This window comes from Ictalurus punctatus, chromosome 19 (assembly GCF_001660625.3).
Source record: "Ictalurus punctatus breed USDA103 chromosome 19, Coco_2.0, whole genome shotgun sequence".
Lineage (NCBI taxonomy): Eukaryota > Metazoa > Chordata > Actinopteri > Siluriformes > Ictaluridae > Ictalurus > Ictalurus punctatus.
Window position 1 is genome coordinate 8,126,131 of NC_030434.2, and position 14,369 is coordinate 8,140,499.

At 42.7% G+C, this 14,369-nt stretch overlaps 1 protein-coding gene across 1 annotated transcript; it reads left to right on the top strand.

Annotated features, from left to right (window-relative positions):
• The first annotated feature begins 477 nt into the window (after positions 1–477).
• On the top strand, positions 478–7,654 carry fgf6b (fibroblast growth factor 6b). The gene is made up of 3 exons (XM_017493829.3): positions 478–1,465; positions 1,888–1,991; positions 6,610–7,654. The coding sequence occupies exons 1-3, from the start codon at positions 1,132–1,134 to the stop codon at positions 6,784–6,786; spliced, it is 615 nt and encodes a 204-aa protein (XP_017349318.1). The 5' UTR covers positions 478–1,131; the 3' UTR covers positions 6,787–7,654.
• The last annotated feature ends 6,715 nt before the right edge of the window (positions 7,655–14,369 follow it).

Sequence of the window (14,369 nt, forward strand, 5' to 3'; positions counted from 1 at the left end):
ACTGTGATCATTTAACCACAGCAATACACTATTCGTAAAAGGTTTTCTTAAGAGTTGAAAGGGAAATCTCAGTTTGGGTTAATGTATGCATTTTAGTTTCTTCTCCAGTGTTGTCAATTATTATTATTATTATTATTATTATTATTATTATTATTATTATTATTATTTTCTCAACGCTGACATGACTGAATATAAGGTAACTGAAGATGATGGCTGCTGAGTAGGCTAAGTGATATCATTTTGCCGGTGACCGAGAGATGCTGCGCTGACGTCACGGCGTACCGAGAGGCGCGCGCGCTTGGTATAGCACTGCGCAGCATCCCCGCGTCACGCCGCGCATTCCTACAATCTAAACCCTAATACGCTTTGCACGTGATTTATCTTGCTGAATACACGTTACGCATGGTTATTATACCTTATGTTTTCATTGCGGGGGTGGTGGTAGGGTGGGGGGAAGGTGTGGGGGGATGACGGGACAAGAACTTAAGCTTCCGTAACCTGTATAAACTTCCTCCAAAAGGCAACGGGGGAATAGTGTCAGATGGTAGCGTGAGTGCCATTGCTCTCCGGTGACAAGTGGCCTGTTTTTACACCTTCCTTCTAAATAAGGAAGCGGCCTGGTCAGCCATATGACCGGCGTCCCAAATTGGGACTCTTGTAGTCCCATCCAGAGCAGCAGCTAGTTCTTGGGCGTTCATCACAACTTTCTCTGTGCACCTCCTCCTCCTCCCCCTCCTCCTCCTCCTCCTGATCGCGCGGGACAGTGCGTGAAGATAGAGTGATGTCGCATGTCAGGATGCTGGGGGCCTGGCAAGGTGTGATAGGTGTTCGGTGAGTGTGGGGCCACACACACACACACACACACACACACACGCTGAGCGGTCCGGCGTTGCCCCTAAAAGCAAAGAGGCGAAACATGCTAATCACTACTATCAGCACCAGCACAGCCACCGCACGTCGCAGCGCGCTCTTGCTCCGTCCCCCACTGACTCCGGGCTCGCGCTTCGCTCCTGAAACCCTGCTCCGTGACGCTAAAATAAGCTCGTGCAGCCATGCCGAAGGCAGGAAAACAGGAGGAGCGGTATTTTTAGCGCCGTGCGCTTCGCACCACGTGCCCCCGAGGTAAACCGGATGGCCATTGCGCGAAGGTCGCTCGTCAGTATGGTCCGTGAGGCCAGCGCGCGCTGGCCGCTCGCCACTGTGCTCTTCCTGGGCGTGCTGACCGGGATCGGGCCGCTCTGCGCCAGCGCCACCAACGGGACTTGGCCTGAGCGCCGCTGGGAGAGCCTGCTGTCGCGCTCTGTGCTGGCCATCTCGGGCGAGAGGGCGGACACGAGCTGGGAGAGCGACTATTTGCTGGGCATCAAGCGCGTGCGACGGCTCTACTGCAACGTGGGCATCGGGTTTCACCTGCAGGTCCTCCCAGACGGCCGGATCAGCGGTGTGCACGACGAGAACCAGTACAGTGAGTTTGCGTGCAGAAATTCTCTAACGCAACACACACACACACGCACGCGCGCGCGCGCGCGCTCACGTCCTGGACGCACAGCTTCCTCACTATATAGTGCATTTATTTACAAAAAAAAAAAAAAAAAAGACAAATGTATCCGTCGCTGTAAAGTATCCACATGACACGAATGCTTGGACGGATATAGCAACTTATTTTTACACCGACTCCTTCGGAAGTCCCGAATCCGCTCTGTCCTGTCCTGAGTGGACTTGGGGAACGCGTTAAGAGATCTCGGTGTGATTGATCTGAACGTGCTTTCTATTCCGTTGTAGAACAAAGGCACCGCGCGCGTCCCTGCACGACACCTTTGCGTGCTGCTGTTCTCGGTGCTGCAGGGCTGATCTGTATTCTAACGCGGTGTCGTGCTTTCTGCTCAGGTCTGATCGAGATTTCGGCGGTGGAGCGCGGGGTGGTGAGTCTGTACGGCGTGAAGAGCGAGCTGTTCGTCGCCATGAGCAGCAGAGGAAGACTGTACGGAACGGTAGGTTCCACTTCACCCAGCATCCAGTGTTTCCCAGTCCTCCTCTTCCTCATCCTCTTCCTCCTCCACCTCCTCTCCCTGTGTGCTGCACATCATTTTTGTTACACTCCTCAGCACTGACACGCACTTCTTAGCCTTTAGGGCTTGTTATCAGGTGGGAGAGCAGCAGGGCTCACAGCAGTTGTGTTTTCTTTTTATATGTTTTTATTGCCAAAGCACAAAGATAAGGTGAGAAGAAATCGACAGACTTTTCATTGTTTGTCTCGCAAAGATGAAGCAATGACATTTCCATTATTTACAGATCATTTAATGGTATATATCAACAGAAAATAATGATTCACTTCACGCTTACCTGCTCACTTTACTCGTTTCAGCCTGATAAACGACTTGGTAACGGGTCGAAGAATTGTATCCGAGAAGCCAAATCATCAAAGTGTGCTAAAGTGCAAGGACTTGACATGTCTTTAAATTCTAGTGGTGCTATGCATGATCAATAATCCATTGCATATTATTATTAATTGCCTTCAGTTCCCAACAGACCCCCCCCCCCCTAAAAAAAAGTATCTTAATGGTAAATGCCGCACTTATATAGCACTTTTAACACACCAATGGTTGCAGAGCTGCCATGCAAGGCGCTAACTTGCCATCGGGAGCAACTTGGGGTTCAGTGTCTCGCCCAAAGACACCTCGGCATCTGGAGTCACGTGGGCCGGGAATCGAACCTCCAGCCCTACGATTAGTGGACAACCCGCTCTACCACCTGATCCACAGCCGCCCCTTTAATAGTTAGCTCGTTTAGTGTGTTCTGTAATCTGCAGGTTTTGATACGATCGTTGTTTAGATTTGATAATAGGTTAAAATCTAGAAATATTTAGGCCTTGTTCCTTTGGGGGAACCCCTACACATGAGTGTCTCCCTGTCAGAAAAGATTCCAAGAAGAACCCTTTTAGGATCACGGCTGGACATATTTAAATTAAAGGCAGAATTTCCATTTCGGTCAAATATATGTAAGGTCAGCAAAAAAGTAAATAGGTCAATAAAGGCAGTTTAATAGAGTTAAAGCTGTTAAATCGGAAGATGTACATTGACAAACTTAATTCATTGTAGTAACATGGGCATTATATCCAGTGTGTGAATTATACATGTTATGCAGATGTGTGCTTCAGTGAATCACTGTGCTGTATCCTTAGAACAGCACATGAACACAGCACTTTAAATGCTATAAATTCATGCAGCGCTGTTCAGCTTTATGTGGCGAATAGTGGCGTGAATGCCTTACAAAAAAGTCGTGTGTGCTTCCTGAAATACTCTTCAACTTACTTGTCTTTTATTGCTAGTGAAAAGCTGCCTCATGTCTGTCCCCTTTCTCGTACTCATGAAATCCGAGTGCAAAAAAGACCTCTGTTATTTATTTGTGAAAAGGTCACTGCATTAAGCTTCGATTTATTACCAAGCTAAACTATACACGGATAAAATTCGTGAGTCGTGACTAAAGGGTTGCGTCTCACGCAATGGTACGGTATCGGTATTTCGGTATTTCATTTACATTGAGGTTTTCTTTTCAGATAGACCGAGCAATACCTGCTATTTTTCACTTATTAAAACGTAGAAGTATATGAAAGATTTCAAGACCCCCCATGCATCTTGATTCGGGATCAAGCCTTATCCAGGGCGGGTCAGACGTCCCCCAAACACCTCGAGACGTCAACACCCTGATTATATCAATACGTAACAGCTCCATACAGCCATAAACACGCACAGACTCACCAAAGTAACAAAAACGAAAGCTCTCCAGTGTTACAGTATCCCTGTAAGTCCATCAGGAAACGAAGGGTTAACTAACACCGTAAAATACGTAAATTCATTCAACACTCAGGTTATTGCTGCGAAGATCCTAAGTGTGGCGCGGGCGAAAGTAAGATCCAGCCTTGTAAAACTGCAAAGTCCTTTTCCTCATCGCCCCGTATCAGCCCTGAGTGTTTTTCACATCATCTGTTCGCCCTCATTATAGCCTCGTTGAAAGATTCAACATCCTTTACGTGATAGTCTCTCTTTCGTTTCGCAATTAAATCTGGGCCCCTTGTGACAAGCAAGTACACCATGACCAAGACAGCTCAGAGTTTTAAATGTCAGGTCAAAGGACAACATATTAGAGCTTTGAACGTGAAATGAAATGACTGAAGCTGATCGGGGAATATCCACTGAATAAATATGAAAATATAAATTGTGGACAACTGCTCTGGGATCTGGGCTTGTATATTATGTATATTATATTATTCAGTAACTACTGTATAATGAAGCTTTTAGTAACTACAGTGAAGCTAAAAGGAAAGGTATGCGGTTCGGAGAGTGAGAAATCCGGACTCGTCAACAGGTATTTTATAGTCGAAGGTGCTAAATAATGAACAACTGTTACATTTCTTAATCTTAGTCTAGATGGTGCTCATAATCAGGCCTTAAACACTAGCTAGTATGCTTTCTCAAGTAGCTGGGAGTCAGCAGGTTGTAGAAGGGGAATTTATCCGCATTTTGAGCACAAAATGCCACATGCAACCGGATCATTTTAAGGGCATTATACAGTAGGGCACAAGCAAGAAGCATGCCAGGATACACATTAAAGAGGAATTTGTATCGTTTGTATTGATTATTTGTGCATTAAAGTCCGTAAATTTGCATGCCCGTGAAATGAAATATCCATGGGGTTTTAATTGCCGCTAAAAGTAACCATTAAAGTCTTGCTGCCATTTTTATCACCTTGCAGTAGCCTGAGAGTTTACAGCATTACCTCAGTCACAAAATGTCCAAACCCAGGAATGGATTCTGCTTATTCAAACACTGTGTTGACAAGACGTCGCCGCACTCTGCCTTTTATTACCCGCATATACAGTGTCTTGTCATTTTTTTCTCTAATGATATATGACTTTTTACCGTTCATATAATTGTGCTCGTGTTTTATAGTCAACCATATCGTTTATTTCTGTTCCCTGTCGCCGTCTTCACTTGCATTTACAGTTCGCTGCTTTTCATTGCTAGTTAGTGTCTGGCTGTCCATGTCGACCAGATACCAGAAGGCTAAAATGGTGTACTGGTTAGTTATCATTACCAATAATTCCTCGCTCCCTCTCGCTCACCGCTCTAAATCTGTCCCACACCGTGACCTCCTGACGCAAAACCCACTCGCGATCCAACCTCGTGCATATTTTAAACCAGACCTAATTTAGCTAGGTCAATAATCTAACCCGTGGATGATTGTTGTTTCTGGGCCGCATTCAGAGATCCGCATCTTAAGTTCAAAAGGTATGTCAGTATTTCTGCATGCTCAGATTCTGATTACACGGGTGCTTGATGTAAAATTCCGGGAGGAGCGTTCTTATTATTATTAACATTCCCCACATGCAGTTCATGTTTTCGCTCAAAGCTGTCAGGACGAGTTTTTTCATTTGTGTCTCAACCAGACTGAACGGAAAGCACTTTCCTTTAACCTGTAAAACTTGGGATAGAAAATGCGGACTGGCGAAGCAGATTGCATTTCCCCCCCGATATGATGTAACATAAAATCCACCGACGAACGTAATGACGAATGTAACATAAAATCAACCATAGTTTAGGCTATTTTGCAGCAGACAAAGATTCAAATAATCATCTAACAGTAATTGTATACCAGTAGTGTCTGTTCGTTATGAATAAGGATATTACTTGCGATAATCACACTAATGATGCAATCACGGCAAAATTCTGGATTTCAGCCACATCAGTCGGTTGCTATCTTAAAAATAGCACGTGATGCCGCATATCCTATTTTTACATAATGATGTGGAAGTAGTGTTGGATTTCAAACCAACGGAAAGCATTAAAAAAGCATCGAGCTTTTGTAGGGATTTTGTACTTCTTCAACAAAATAAGCCTATTTTTATACAAATTAAAGGCATATTAGGATCTACCTGTTGCTGTCTTTGTATTGCTGTTTATTGTCCTGCGCTCGTCTCACGCGGCACCTTATTGTAGTGTTATGTGTCGTACCATTGTCCTGGAGAAACGACAATTCGCTCCAATGTATACAAGCTACATAGAGTGACATTAAACACCCGCTTGACTTTCGTGTGCCGATGCAGAAAAACTCACTAGGAAACTTGAGTGAAATCGTAATATGTGTGCACAGTGCACTTTTTCATGCTTTCATTAAGCTAGTTTGAGGCTTTGTAGCCATTTCGGTTCATCTGCGCTCTTCTCGAAAGGAGACATTCCTAGTGTTTGGTGGATCACGTGACCAAGCAGTCATCTGCCCCGGTTACAGTTCGCTTTAAGTACACCTGAGAGGAGTTCCTGATGTAATTAATAGTTTTATGTGCTAAGACGCTATCTCTTCCGATCTACTCAGTGCGCACCAAAGTACTGGGGGGGAGTGGGGTGGGGTGGGGTTAGGTTGGGTGAATCAGTCGCAGATGTAAAATGAACTACTTTGAACATGCGCTGCCTCTCTAACAGAATGTCATGATCAGTATGATTTTAGTGCAAACATCTCAATCGCGTGACTCAGTCAAGAAGAGCGCGATCACGAAAGAGGTCAAACTGTATACCGTCCGTGTTTCTGATCTCATTCTGTCTCCTTTCTTTTCAGCCCACCTTTAAACACGAGTGCGAGTTCAAGGAGACCTTGCTGCCGAATAACTATAATGCCTACGAGTCTTCCGTTTACAAGGGATTCTATATCGCCCTCAGCAAACACGGCAGAGTGAAGAGAGGCAACAAGGCCAGCACCTCCATGACGGTCACTCACTTCCTCCCTCGAATATGAGCGAGACCGGCCGAAGCGCTCTTGTTTTTGCACATGCGGTTTGCTCTCCGACATGGGAGACTCGAAACGACGAACACCAAAAAGAGACTGCAAGAATACTACTCCGATGATATTTATTGTGACTTTATATATGTATATTTGGATAGCCAAAGTTTTTTGATTTTTACGTATATGCCATTTTTTGCTGCTTCTTCTTTTTGTACATTATTGCTCGTGGATATGGAGGCATTGCCAGTCTCCTCACCGCACTCGGGTGCTTAACAGGACATAAGGAAATACTGGAACAGACAGGAAGATGTCCTCTTCAGCTTTATACGGCAAAATGATTTTGTTTAATTACCTCAGAGCCGCTTATGGGTTAAAGGGATTCACGAAGTTATGCAGAAAATGAATTGAATCCTTTTTTTTATTATTATTATTATTATTATTCTTTTTGTCTATGCCAAAGCAAGCTTGATAGTTTCATTTGTGCTGTCAGGTTATATATACTAACATATCTAGTTTTTTGTTTTGTTTTGTGGCTTTTTTTTTTTTTGGTCTCTAGTTCTCCTGCCATGGAAATGTGAGAGCACTTAAAGCAACACGGATCCCTTTTTTGCTGCATGATGAGCTGAGGTGCCTTGGCATTCCTCCACGCCGCCCCTTTAACGTGAATTCTCCGAACGCCCCAGGGAGTCAGAAATAGGGCTGACATGTTAGCCATGGCTCTGGAGGGACTCTCCCGCAGAGGGGGTGGTGTGGGGGGTTAGGCGATGGCCGTTCGATCTCAGCTTGACTCCTCTTTGCTTTGACTAGAGAACTGGCCAATCTGCGGGCTGAGCGGAGGGAATGAATTGAGAGAATGTTAAAAAAAAAAAAAAGAAAGAAAAGAGAAGAAAAAAACAAACAGTCGCGACTTCAGTTCTCTCTTTAGTTTATAGTTTTATCTCTGAGCTAGGTTTAAAAAAAATTAAAAATACGGCGCAACACTATCGTTTCCTGTGGCCGAGAGTTACTCTGCGCCTGGGGTACCTTTTGCTTGCGCACTCGAGCTTCAGAAAAGAAAAGAAGAAGAAGAAGAAGAAAACTTGAGCAAGTGCGGTCTAAGAAGTATTTCCGTTCATAATTCGAGACACTGCGACGCTGGTAATGCTTGTCACTGGAATACTGGAATGGCTGAAGAGATCAAGTACACTTGATATATACTAAAATAAGCTTGTTTTTATAGTATGTGTATGTATGTGCTAGTCTACTCAACCAGTGAAACTGCTGTACATACCAAGAGCTCGGCCAAAAAATCTGGAAGCGAAGAGCTTGACGCTTCACTGTCTGCTGCTAATGGCAAAGCGTGTTTCAGATTGCACAAAGAGGCCATCAATGCCAGTGTCTGCTGTTAGTGGTGGGGGTCGGAGTATGTGAGAGTTCAGGACATATTTATTTATTCATGTGTATAAGAAGAGAGAGAGAAAGAGAGGGCGAGAGTGTGTGTGTGTGTGTGTGTTTGTGATGTGGAGTGGCTCGTGGCAGTGTCCCCAGGGAAGTGGGAGTGTGTATGACAGGCTGCAAGGCCAAGCCTCTCTGCTGCAGCTGCACTGCAGTGGCACAGTGCTGTCTAGAGGCTACTGCTGCTGTTACTGGCAAATAAAATTACAGGGTTGCTGCTGTGGCGTTCCTACACAAAGACAGCCATGGTTCTTTTGTACGAATTCAGGCAGAGGTCACCCGCTTTCCTCGCCGAACCTTCGAGAAATATCTCTTTTCAAAGGGAACAGGGTAGGAACTGCACTATTTTAATCCAGAGGAAGACATACGGGACGCCGCAGCCAGATTTGTTTGTTCATTCTGCTGGAACTATGCACTCCCGACCAGGGGGTAGAGACGACAGCTTCCTAAATACCTGAGCACAGTGAGCATCATCGTAGTTATTCCTGTAAAAAAAAAAAAAAAAAAAAAAAAATTCCACCGCTTGTCAAGGCCTTGAGATTCCAGCAGTAACCCAGGGCAGCCCTGGTCAGATATCGGCCCATTTTTAGTTCATGGTCAGGGTCGCAGACGAGCCTTGATCCCTGACATGCTCAGGGTCATCAAAGCCCCTGAGTTACCCGTCATGTTCGTCTTTAACTTCGATCCGAGGCATGAGAGTAGGGGTGTGAGTTCACCTGTGTGAACATGTGTCCTGTGAACTATGCCGCAAAACAGGGTCGCTTATACATTAAAAAGAAGAGCGTTTCTATTTTGATAGAGCAGAGTGTTTCTGTTTTGATAAACTCTTAAAGATAAATGATCGTTTCAACAAGTCTGTTTATGAACTTTCCCTAAATCCATAATCCCTAATAATCATGATTGCTTTCAACTGGTTATTGATTATGCTACATGGAAGTAGCATTGCAATTTGGGTTCTTTTTTTACACTGTTACGTTCCTCCCTGAGAGGCAGCGTGTACTGAAGGTGGTACGACTGTAGGTGTGGTGTCGGCGTAACGAGTAAGCAGTTCTTTTCATCTTCCGGGTTGTTAAAATGACCGTGTCGAGCGCCGCTCAGTGTCTCTGACACGATCTTCTCTCGATCTTGTCCCTTGAAGAAGTCTTGGATATCGTTTGCACATCGACGCTGTCACGCCACTTCCTTTCTTGCATTTGTTCTGTATTGCGTGGTGAGTAGGAAGCTTTCGATCAGTATGTGAGCATAAAAAAGCGACTCCAAATTACTCCACGTCCCTATCTTATCAGGTTCTATGACAGAGCGTAGTACCACTCTTGACCGTTTATATGCCATAGAGCCCTAGACTAATGTAATATCATTGACAGCCTGTGGAGAGTTTTTAGGCTTAGTCAGGAACTAAACAAAGGTGGTTGAGAATTCTTGAACATCCTGCGGGGGTTGGGAGTTTGATTCCAGCCTCCGCTCTGCGTGCGTGAAGTTTGCATGTTCTCCCCGTGCTTTGGGGGTTTCTTCCGGGTACTCCGGTTTCCTCCGCAAGTCCAAAGACTTTCACTGTAGGCTGATTGACATTTCCAAATTGTCTGTAGTGTATGAGTGTGTGCATGATTGTGCCCTGTGATGGCAGGGTGTCCCCCACCTTGTGCCCCGAGTCCCCTGGGATAGACTCCAGGCTCCCCCAGGACCCTGTATAGGATAAGCGGTATGGAAGATGGATAGGATCACTAGCTGAATACTCGCGGTGCAGTTAGTGTGTCTTGAAGCTTAATCTCTCTCTGAAAAACAACATGTTTCTTCAAAAAGTACCGTACATCACCATTTATTGAGGAATAATGAACTACAACAATGTTTCTAACTCTACTCACACCGGTGGCCGCCATTACTGTCCGTACGAGTAGGCGTTGTTTCTAGACCATGTGGCTTGTTACGAGTCAAATCTTTATAATAAATCCGCAAGGCAAGTCAAATCCTACAACTTAGAGCGCACATCGGCGTGCAAACTCAAGAAAAATTGGACAAAGGCGTCATGGAGTCGCATGATGGGTCTTTGTCTCACCCAAGGAATTTTTATATTGTTATGCCATTCTGAGCATGCCTTTGATTTTGGACAAAGTCCAGAAGGACTGAGAGTGATTACGGGAGTCGCGGGAGCTGTAGCTGGCTTAGTGTGTAGCGTGAAGAATGAACCGTATGCATGACTGTTTGAGAACAGGAGCAATCCTGACTGTCGATGTGCATGTCACGCAGATTTATTGAGACAGCTGTAAAAATGTTTATTAGGCATGCAATATGGAAGCCAGTTTCCTGTGAGATGTGGCCTGTCAACCTCAGGAGAGCTATGAATGTCTTTGTGAATGTCCGTTGTCAGTGCAAACCCTCTGTTCTTCAACACGCGGCTCAGGAATCTGTGGCGCACCAGGCATCAGAATGTCATGCGAGTCCTAGGATTCGGGACGTCGTCGTTCTCCGGAGCGAGAACGGGTCGCTTTTTTTTTTTACGGGTGCCGCTGAGCTTGTCGCTAGAGATCCTTTGTGAGAAATTTCTGAAGATGCGCCGTGTTGTCGTGAACTCACTGGAATTTCATTTGCTGATGCAGATGGGATTAATCCGCTTGATTTATTTCTTTTTCTTTAGTGTAAACACTGCACCACTAACCACTTGTCTACACAGTATTTAGTCAGTATTTGAAGTATAACAAAATTTCATTTGTATGTCACATTACCTCATATTTCAGCCAGACTGTACATGCTAAATGGCGTGCACGTCCGGTAGAAGCGAACAAATTTCGACGAGTACTTACTTTTTACACACTGCATGGAAATTTTACAATGCATATGCGTTCAAATGTGCTTGTTAACATGTCAGCGGAAACGTTATCAAGTTTGGAAACTGTGATAAGGGGGAGTATTTGTGAAATTTCAAATCTCTCTCTCTCTCTCTCTCTCTCTCTTTTATTCTTTATGTCTCCCTGTTTCCTCTTCTCTCTCATTGTGTGCGTTTCAAACCCCGGTGTGTTCACCCACCTCTCCTTTTCACTGTTAACATATACCTCACCTCCTGCCTTAGTTATGATTTCTTACGATGATTGTGAAGCAGTAGGAAACAGACGTCTTCAATCATTTGTTTCTGAAAACCAATGATGACGCGTGTGCAAATGAATATATCGGGAGAAAAAAAAAAAAAGTAGGTTTTCCTTTTATTTTTGTACGTATGTGCTGTGCACAGCAGTGTAACCGTATTCCTGATACCAGTAAAAAAAAAAAAGTTTGATTTTGTAACAAGTGTCCTTTTTTTTTTTTTTGTATTGTTTTTTGCCCACGACTTTTTAAACCGAAGATGGTCAGCTGATCAGTAAAAGTGGAGGATGATCAAATATCGTACTTGAAGAGCTGCTATTAATTAAAAATCATAATCACGGAAACAGGAATCTTCGGTGAAAGAGCAGTATTAGGTCAATTGACCCTTTCATTACCACAAACTCACAGGTTCCTACATCTATCCCTGCTCTAACACACCCACTTCAACACAGGAAGCTCTGTTAACTAGCAGATTAGTAGAACAAGGGCTACTCCAGGACCACGAACCGGTGCTTTAAATGTAGAAGCTCTCTCTTTCTGTCTCTCTCAGCCCATAGACTTTTTTCTTTTTTTTCTTTTTTTTACTAACTAACTAGTCATCTATGCTGCTGTTTACAATAAATGCTAGCTGGGACTTGCTGCCAAACATCGTAATCAATTCATATTTGTATTAATAATTAATCAAACCTGCTACAATAATACAATATCATATGATATATAGTTTCATTAGGTGTTTATTCAGTAGTGTAGGCTACTCATATTAAAAATCGTTGAATTGCAAGACTGTATATCTCTATAAAGCACCGGAGGAAGCTGAGTACAAGTTCTCTCGAATATTATCACTAAAAAATGAACACATAAAACAACCCGGCAATAGGACAGTGTGAGGAATACGGTCCACCTCTTTATCACCGCCGTGACATAAATGTACTTCGATGGTCGTACTGTAAAAATAAATGATGCTCTCTACTTAAAACAAAGCATCGATTACAAAAGCAGTTTACGCAACTTTTTTTACCGATGCATTCTGCTAGTGAATAAATCTCACTTTGCTGAACAAGATACACTGTGCATGGTGTTGACTAATAAAATAAAATGAGTTTTTAAATAGAATTTAAAAAACCTCATTAACTAATGATAAATTGTTCAGCCAAAACTACCTCACTGGCATACAACCCCAATTCCAAAAAAGTTCAGGTTTGGGTTAGGATATAGAAACAGTATAGAAAATTAAAAAAATAAATAAATAAATAAAAGAGTCATTTAAAAATTCAGTTCACATTATTAACACATTATTAACACATTACGTGATGTATTACGTTGTGAATTTAATTCGTTTATTTTATTCTCAGTAGCAGTAAAAAAATGAAAAACTAAGTTCAATCATGTCAGAACCTTTTTCGCCTTTATTGTGAGATTGCAACATATAAATATCAAGTGACGAACACAACAGGACGTCCCTCTAAAATTGACAAGAAGATCAGGAGAAAACCGGTCAGGGAGTCTGCCAAGAGGTCTACAGCATCATTTAAAGGATTGCAGCAATTTCTAGCAAGTACTGATTGCTCTCTGCATGTGACAACAATCTCCCAAAACCATGTGGAATAATGTCTGATGAGACCAAAGATGAACTTTTTGGTCATAATACCAAAGACACGTTTGGCACAAAAAAACTTAAAACAAAACACAGCACATCACCAAAAGACTCTGTGAAGCATGGTGGTGGTGGCAGCATCATCCTTTGGGGCTGTTTTCCTTCAGCTGGAACTGGGGCTTTAATCAGTGTGGATGGAATAATAAATAGCTCCAAATACCAGTCAATTTTGGCACAAAACCTTAAGGCTTCTGCTAAAACACTTACAGTAAGATGAAGAGGAGTTTCGCCTCTCAGCATGACAACGACCCAAAGCAAACCTCCAGATCAACACAGGAATGGCTTCAACAAGACAAGTTCAAGGTTTTGGAAGTCCCGACCTAAATCTAATCAAAGATCTGTGTGGTGACCCGAAGACAGCTGTGCACAGGAGATGCCCAGATCTGACATGTCCAATCTGACAGAGTTAGAATGCTTTTGCAAGGAAGAATGGCAGAATATTGCTAAGTCAAGACGTGCCAAATTAATTGGCTCTTACCCAAAAGATTGAATGCTGTGATAAAATCTAAAGGTGCTTCAACTAAGTATAAACTTTGGGGCGTGTACACTTATGCAACCAGGTTATTGTACATTTTTTATTTTATTCTATTTTTCCCTAAAATTATGCTTATTATTTTTCAGCTTATTTAATAGGTTAGAATTTCACAATAAATAAGAAAGATTAAAAAACATTTTTATGTAAATGTAATAAGATGCAGAAGAGGGTTAAACCTTAGAAGCTCAGAAAAATAACACTTTTACCCAGCAATAGTCATATGACACTTAGAATGTTGTTTCTACAGAGAAACTTTAACAACAATTTGTTAAAAAAAATAAAAAAATTTGTAAAAGTTCACACAGCTATGAGTGTAAACAATGTATGTTGTAGTAAACCCATGACACAGTTAGAAAGTTAAACAGGAATGATGTCGCAGTGCAGAAATAACAGAACATGAACATGTTAAACAACTGATTCAAAAGACTAGCACATATATAGCTACTACCTACTTCTAAAAAAATTAAAAAATTAAAAAGCACTTGTATTTCCATATGAGATGTCTGCCTATCAGAGACTGCTAATATAATTTCCTACTGCCTTGTCCGAGTCCACCTTTGAGTCAAGACCAAGTCCTTAACCGATCGAGTCTGAGTCCTTACTGGCGAGTCCGAGTCAAGTCCGGCCGAGTCCAGAAAGTAATAAAAAATGTTTAAAAAGTTGTAAACTGAGCATTGAGCTGTTAAATTAATATTTTAACCTCCACAAACCAATGGCAACATAACAAAAAAATACCACTATTACATCTCAACATTGCCATTTAATATTTTAATTTCATGTCACCTCAACTAGTTTCCTATCAAAAATGGTTTCAAAGAAAAAAAAAACAAGGGATATAGAGGTATATGTAGAACGTTTATTATATTACAAGTGTATGAAAATACAAATGGACCTGTT

Bases quoted from the DNA above. Each gene is read 5' to 3' on its own strand.
- fgf6b (XM_017493829.3), top strand. From the start codon at position 1,132: ATGGCCATTGCGCGAAGGTCGCTCGTCAGTATGGTCCGTGAGGCCAGC. The intron at 1,466-1,887 runs GTGAGTTTGCGT...CTTTCTGCTCAG, and splicing joins GCACGACGAGAACCAGTACA to GTCTGATCGAGATTTCGGCG. The intron at 1,992-6,609 runs GTAGGTTCCACT...CTTTCTTTTCAG, and splicing joins GAGGAAGACTGTACGGAACG to CCCACCTTTAAACACGAGTG.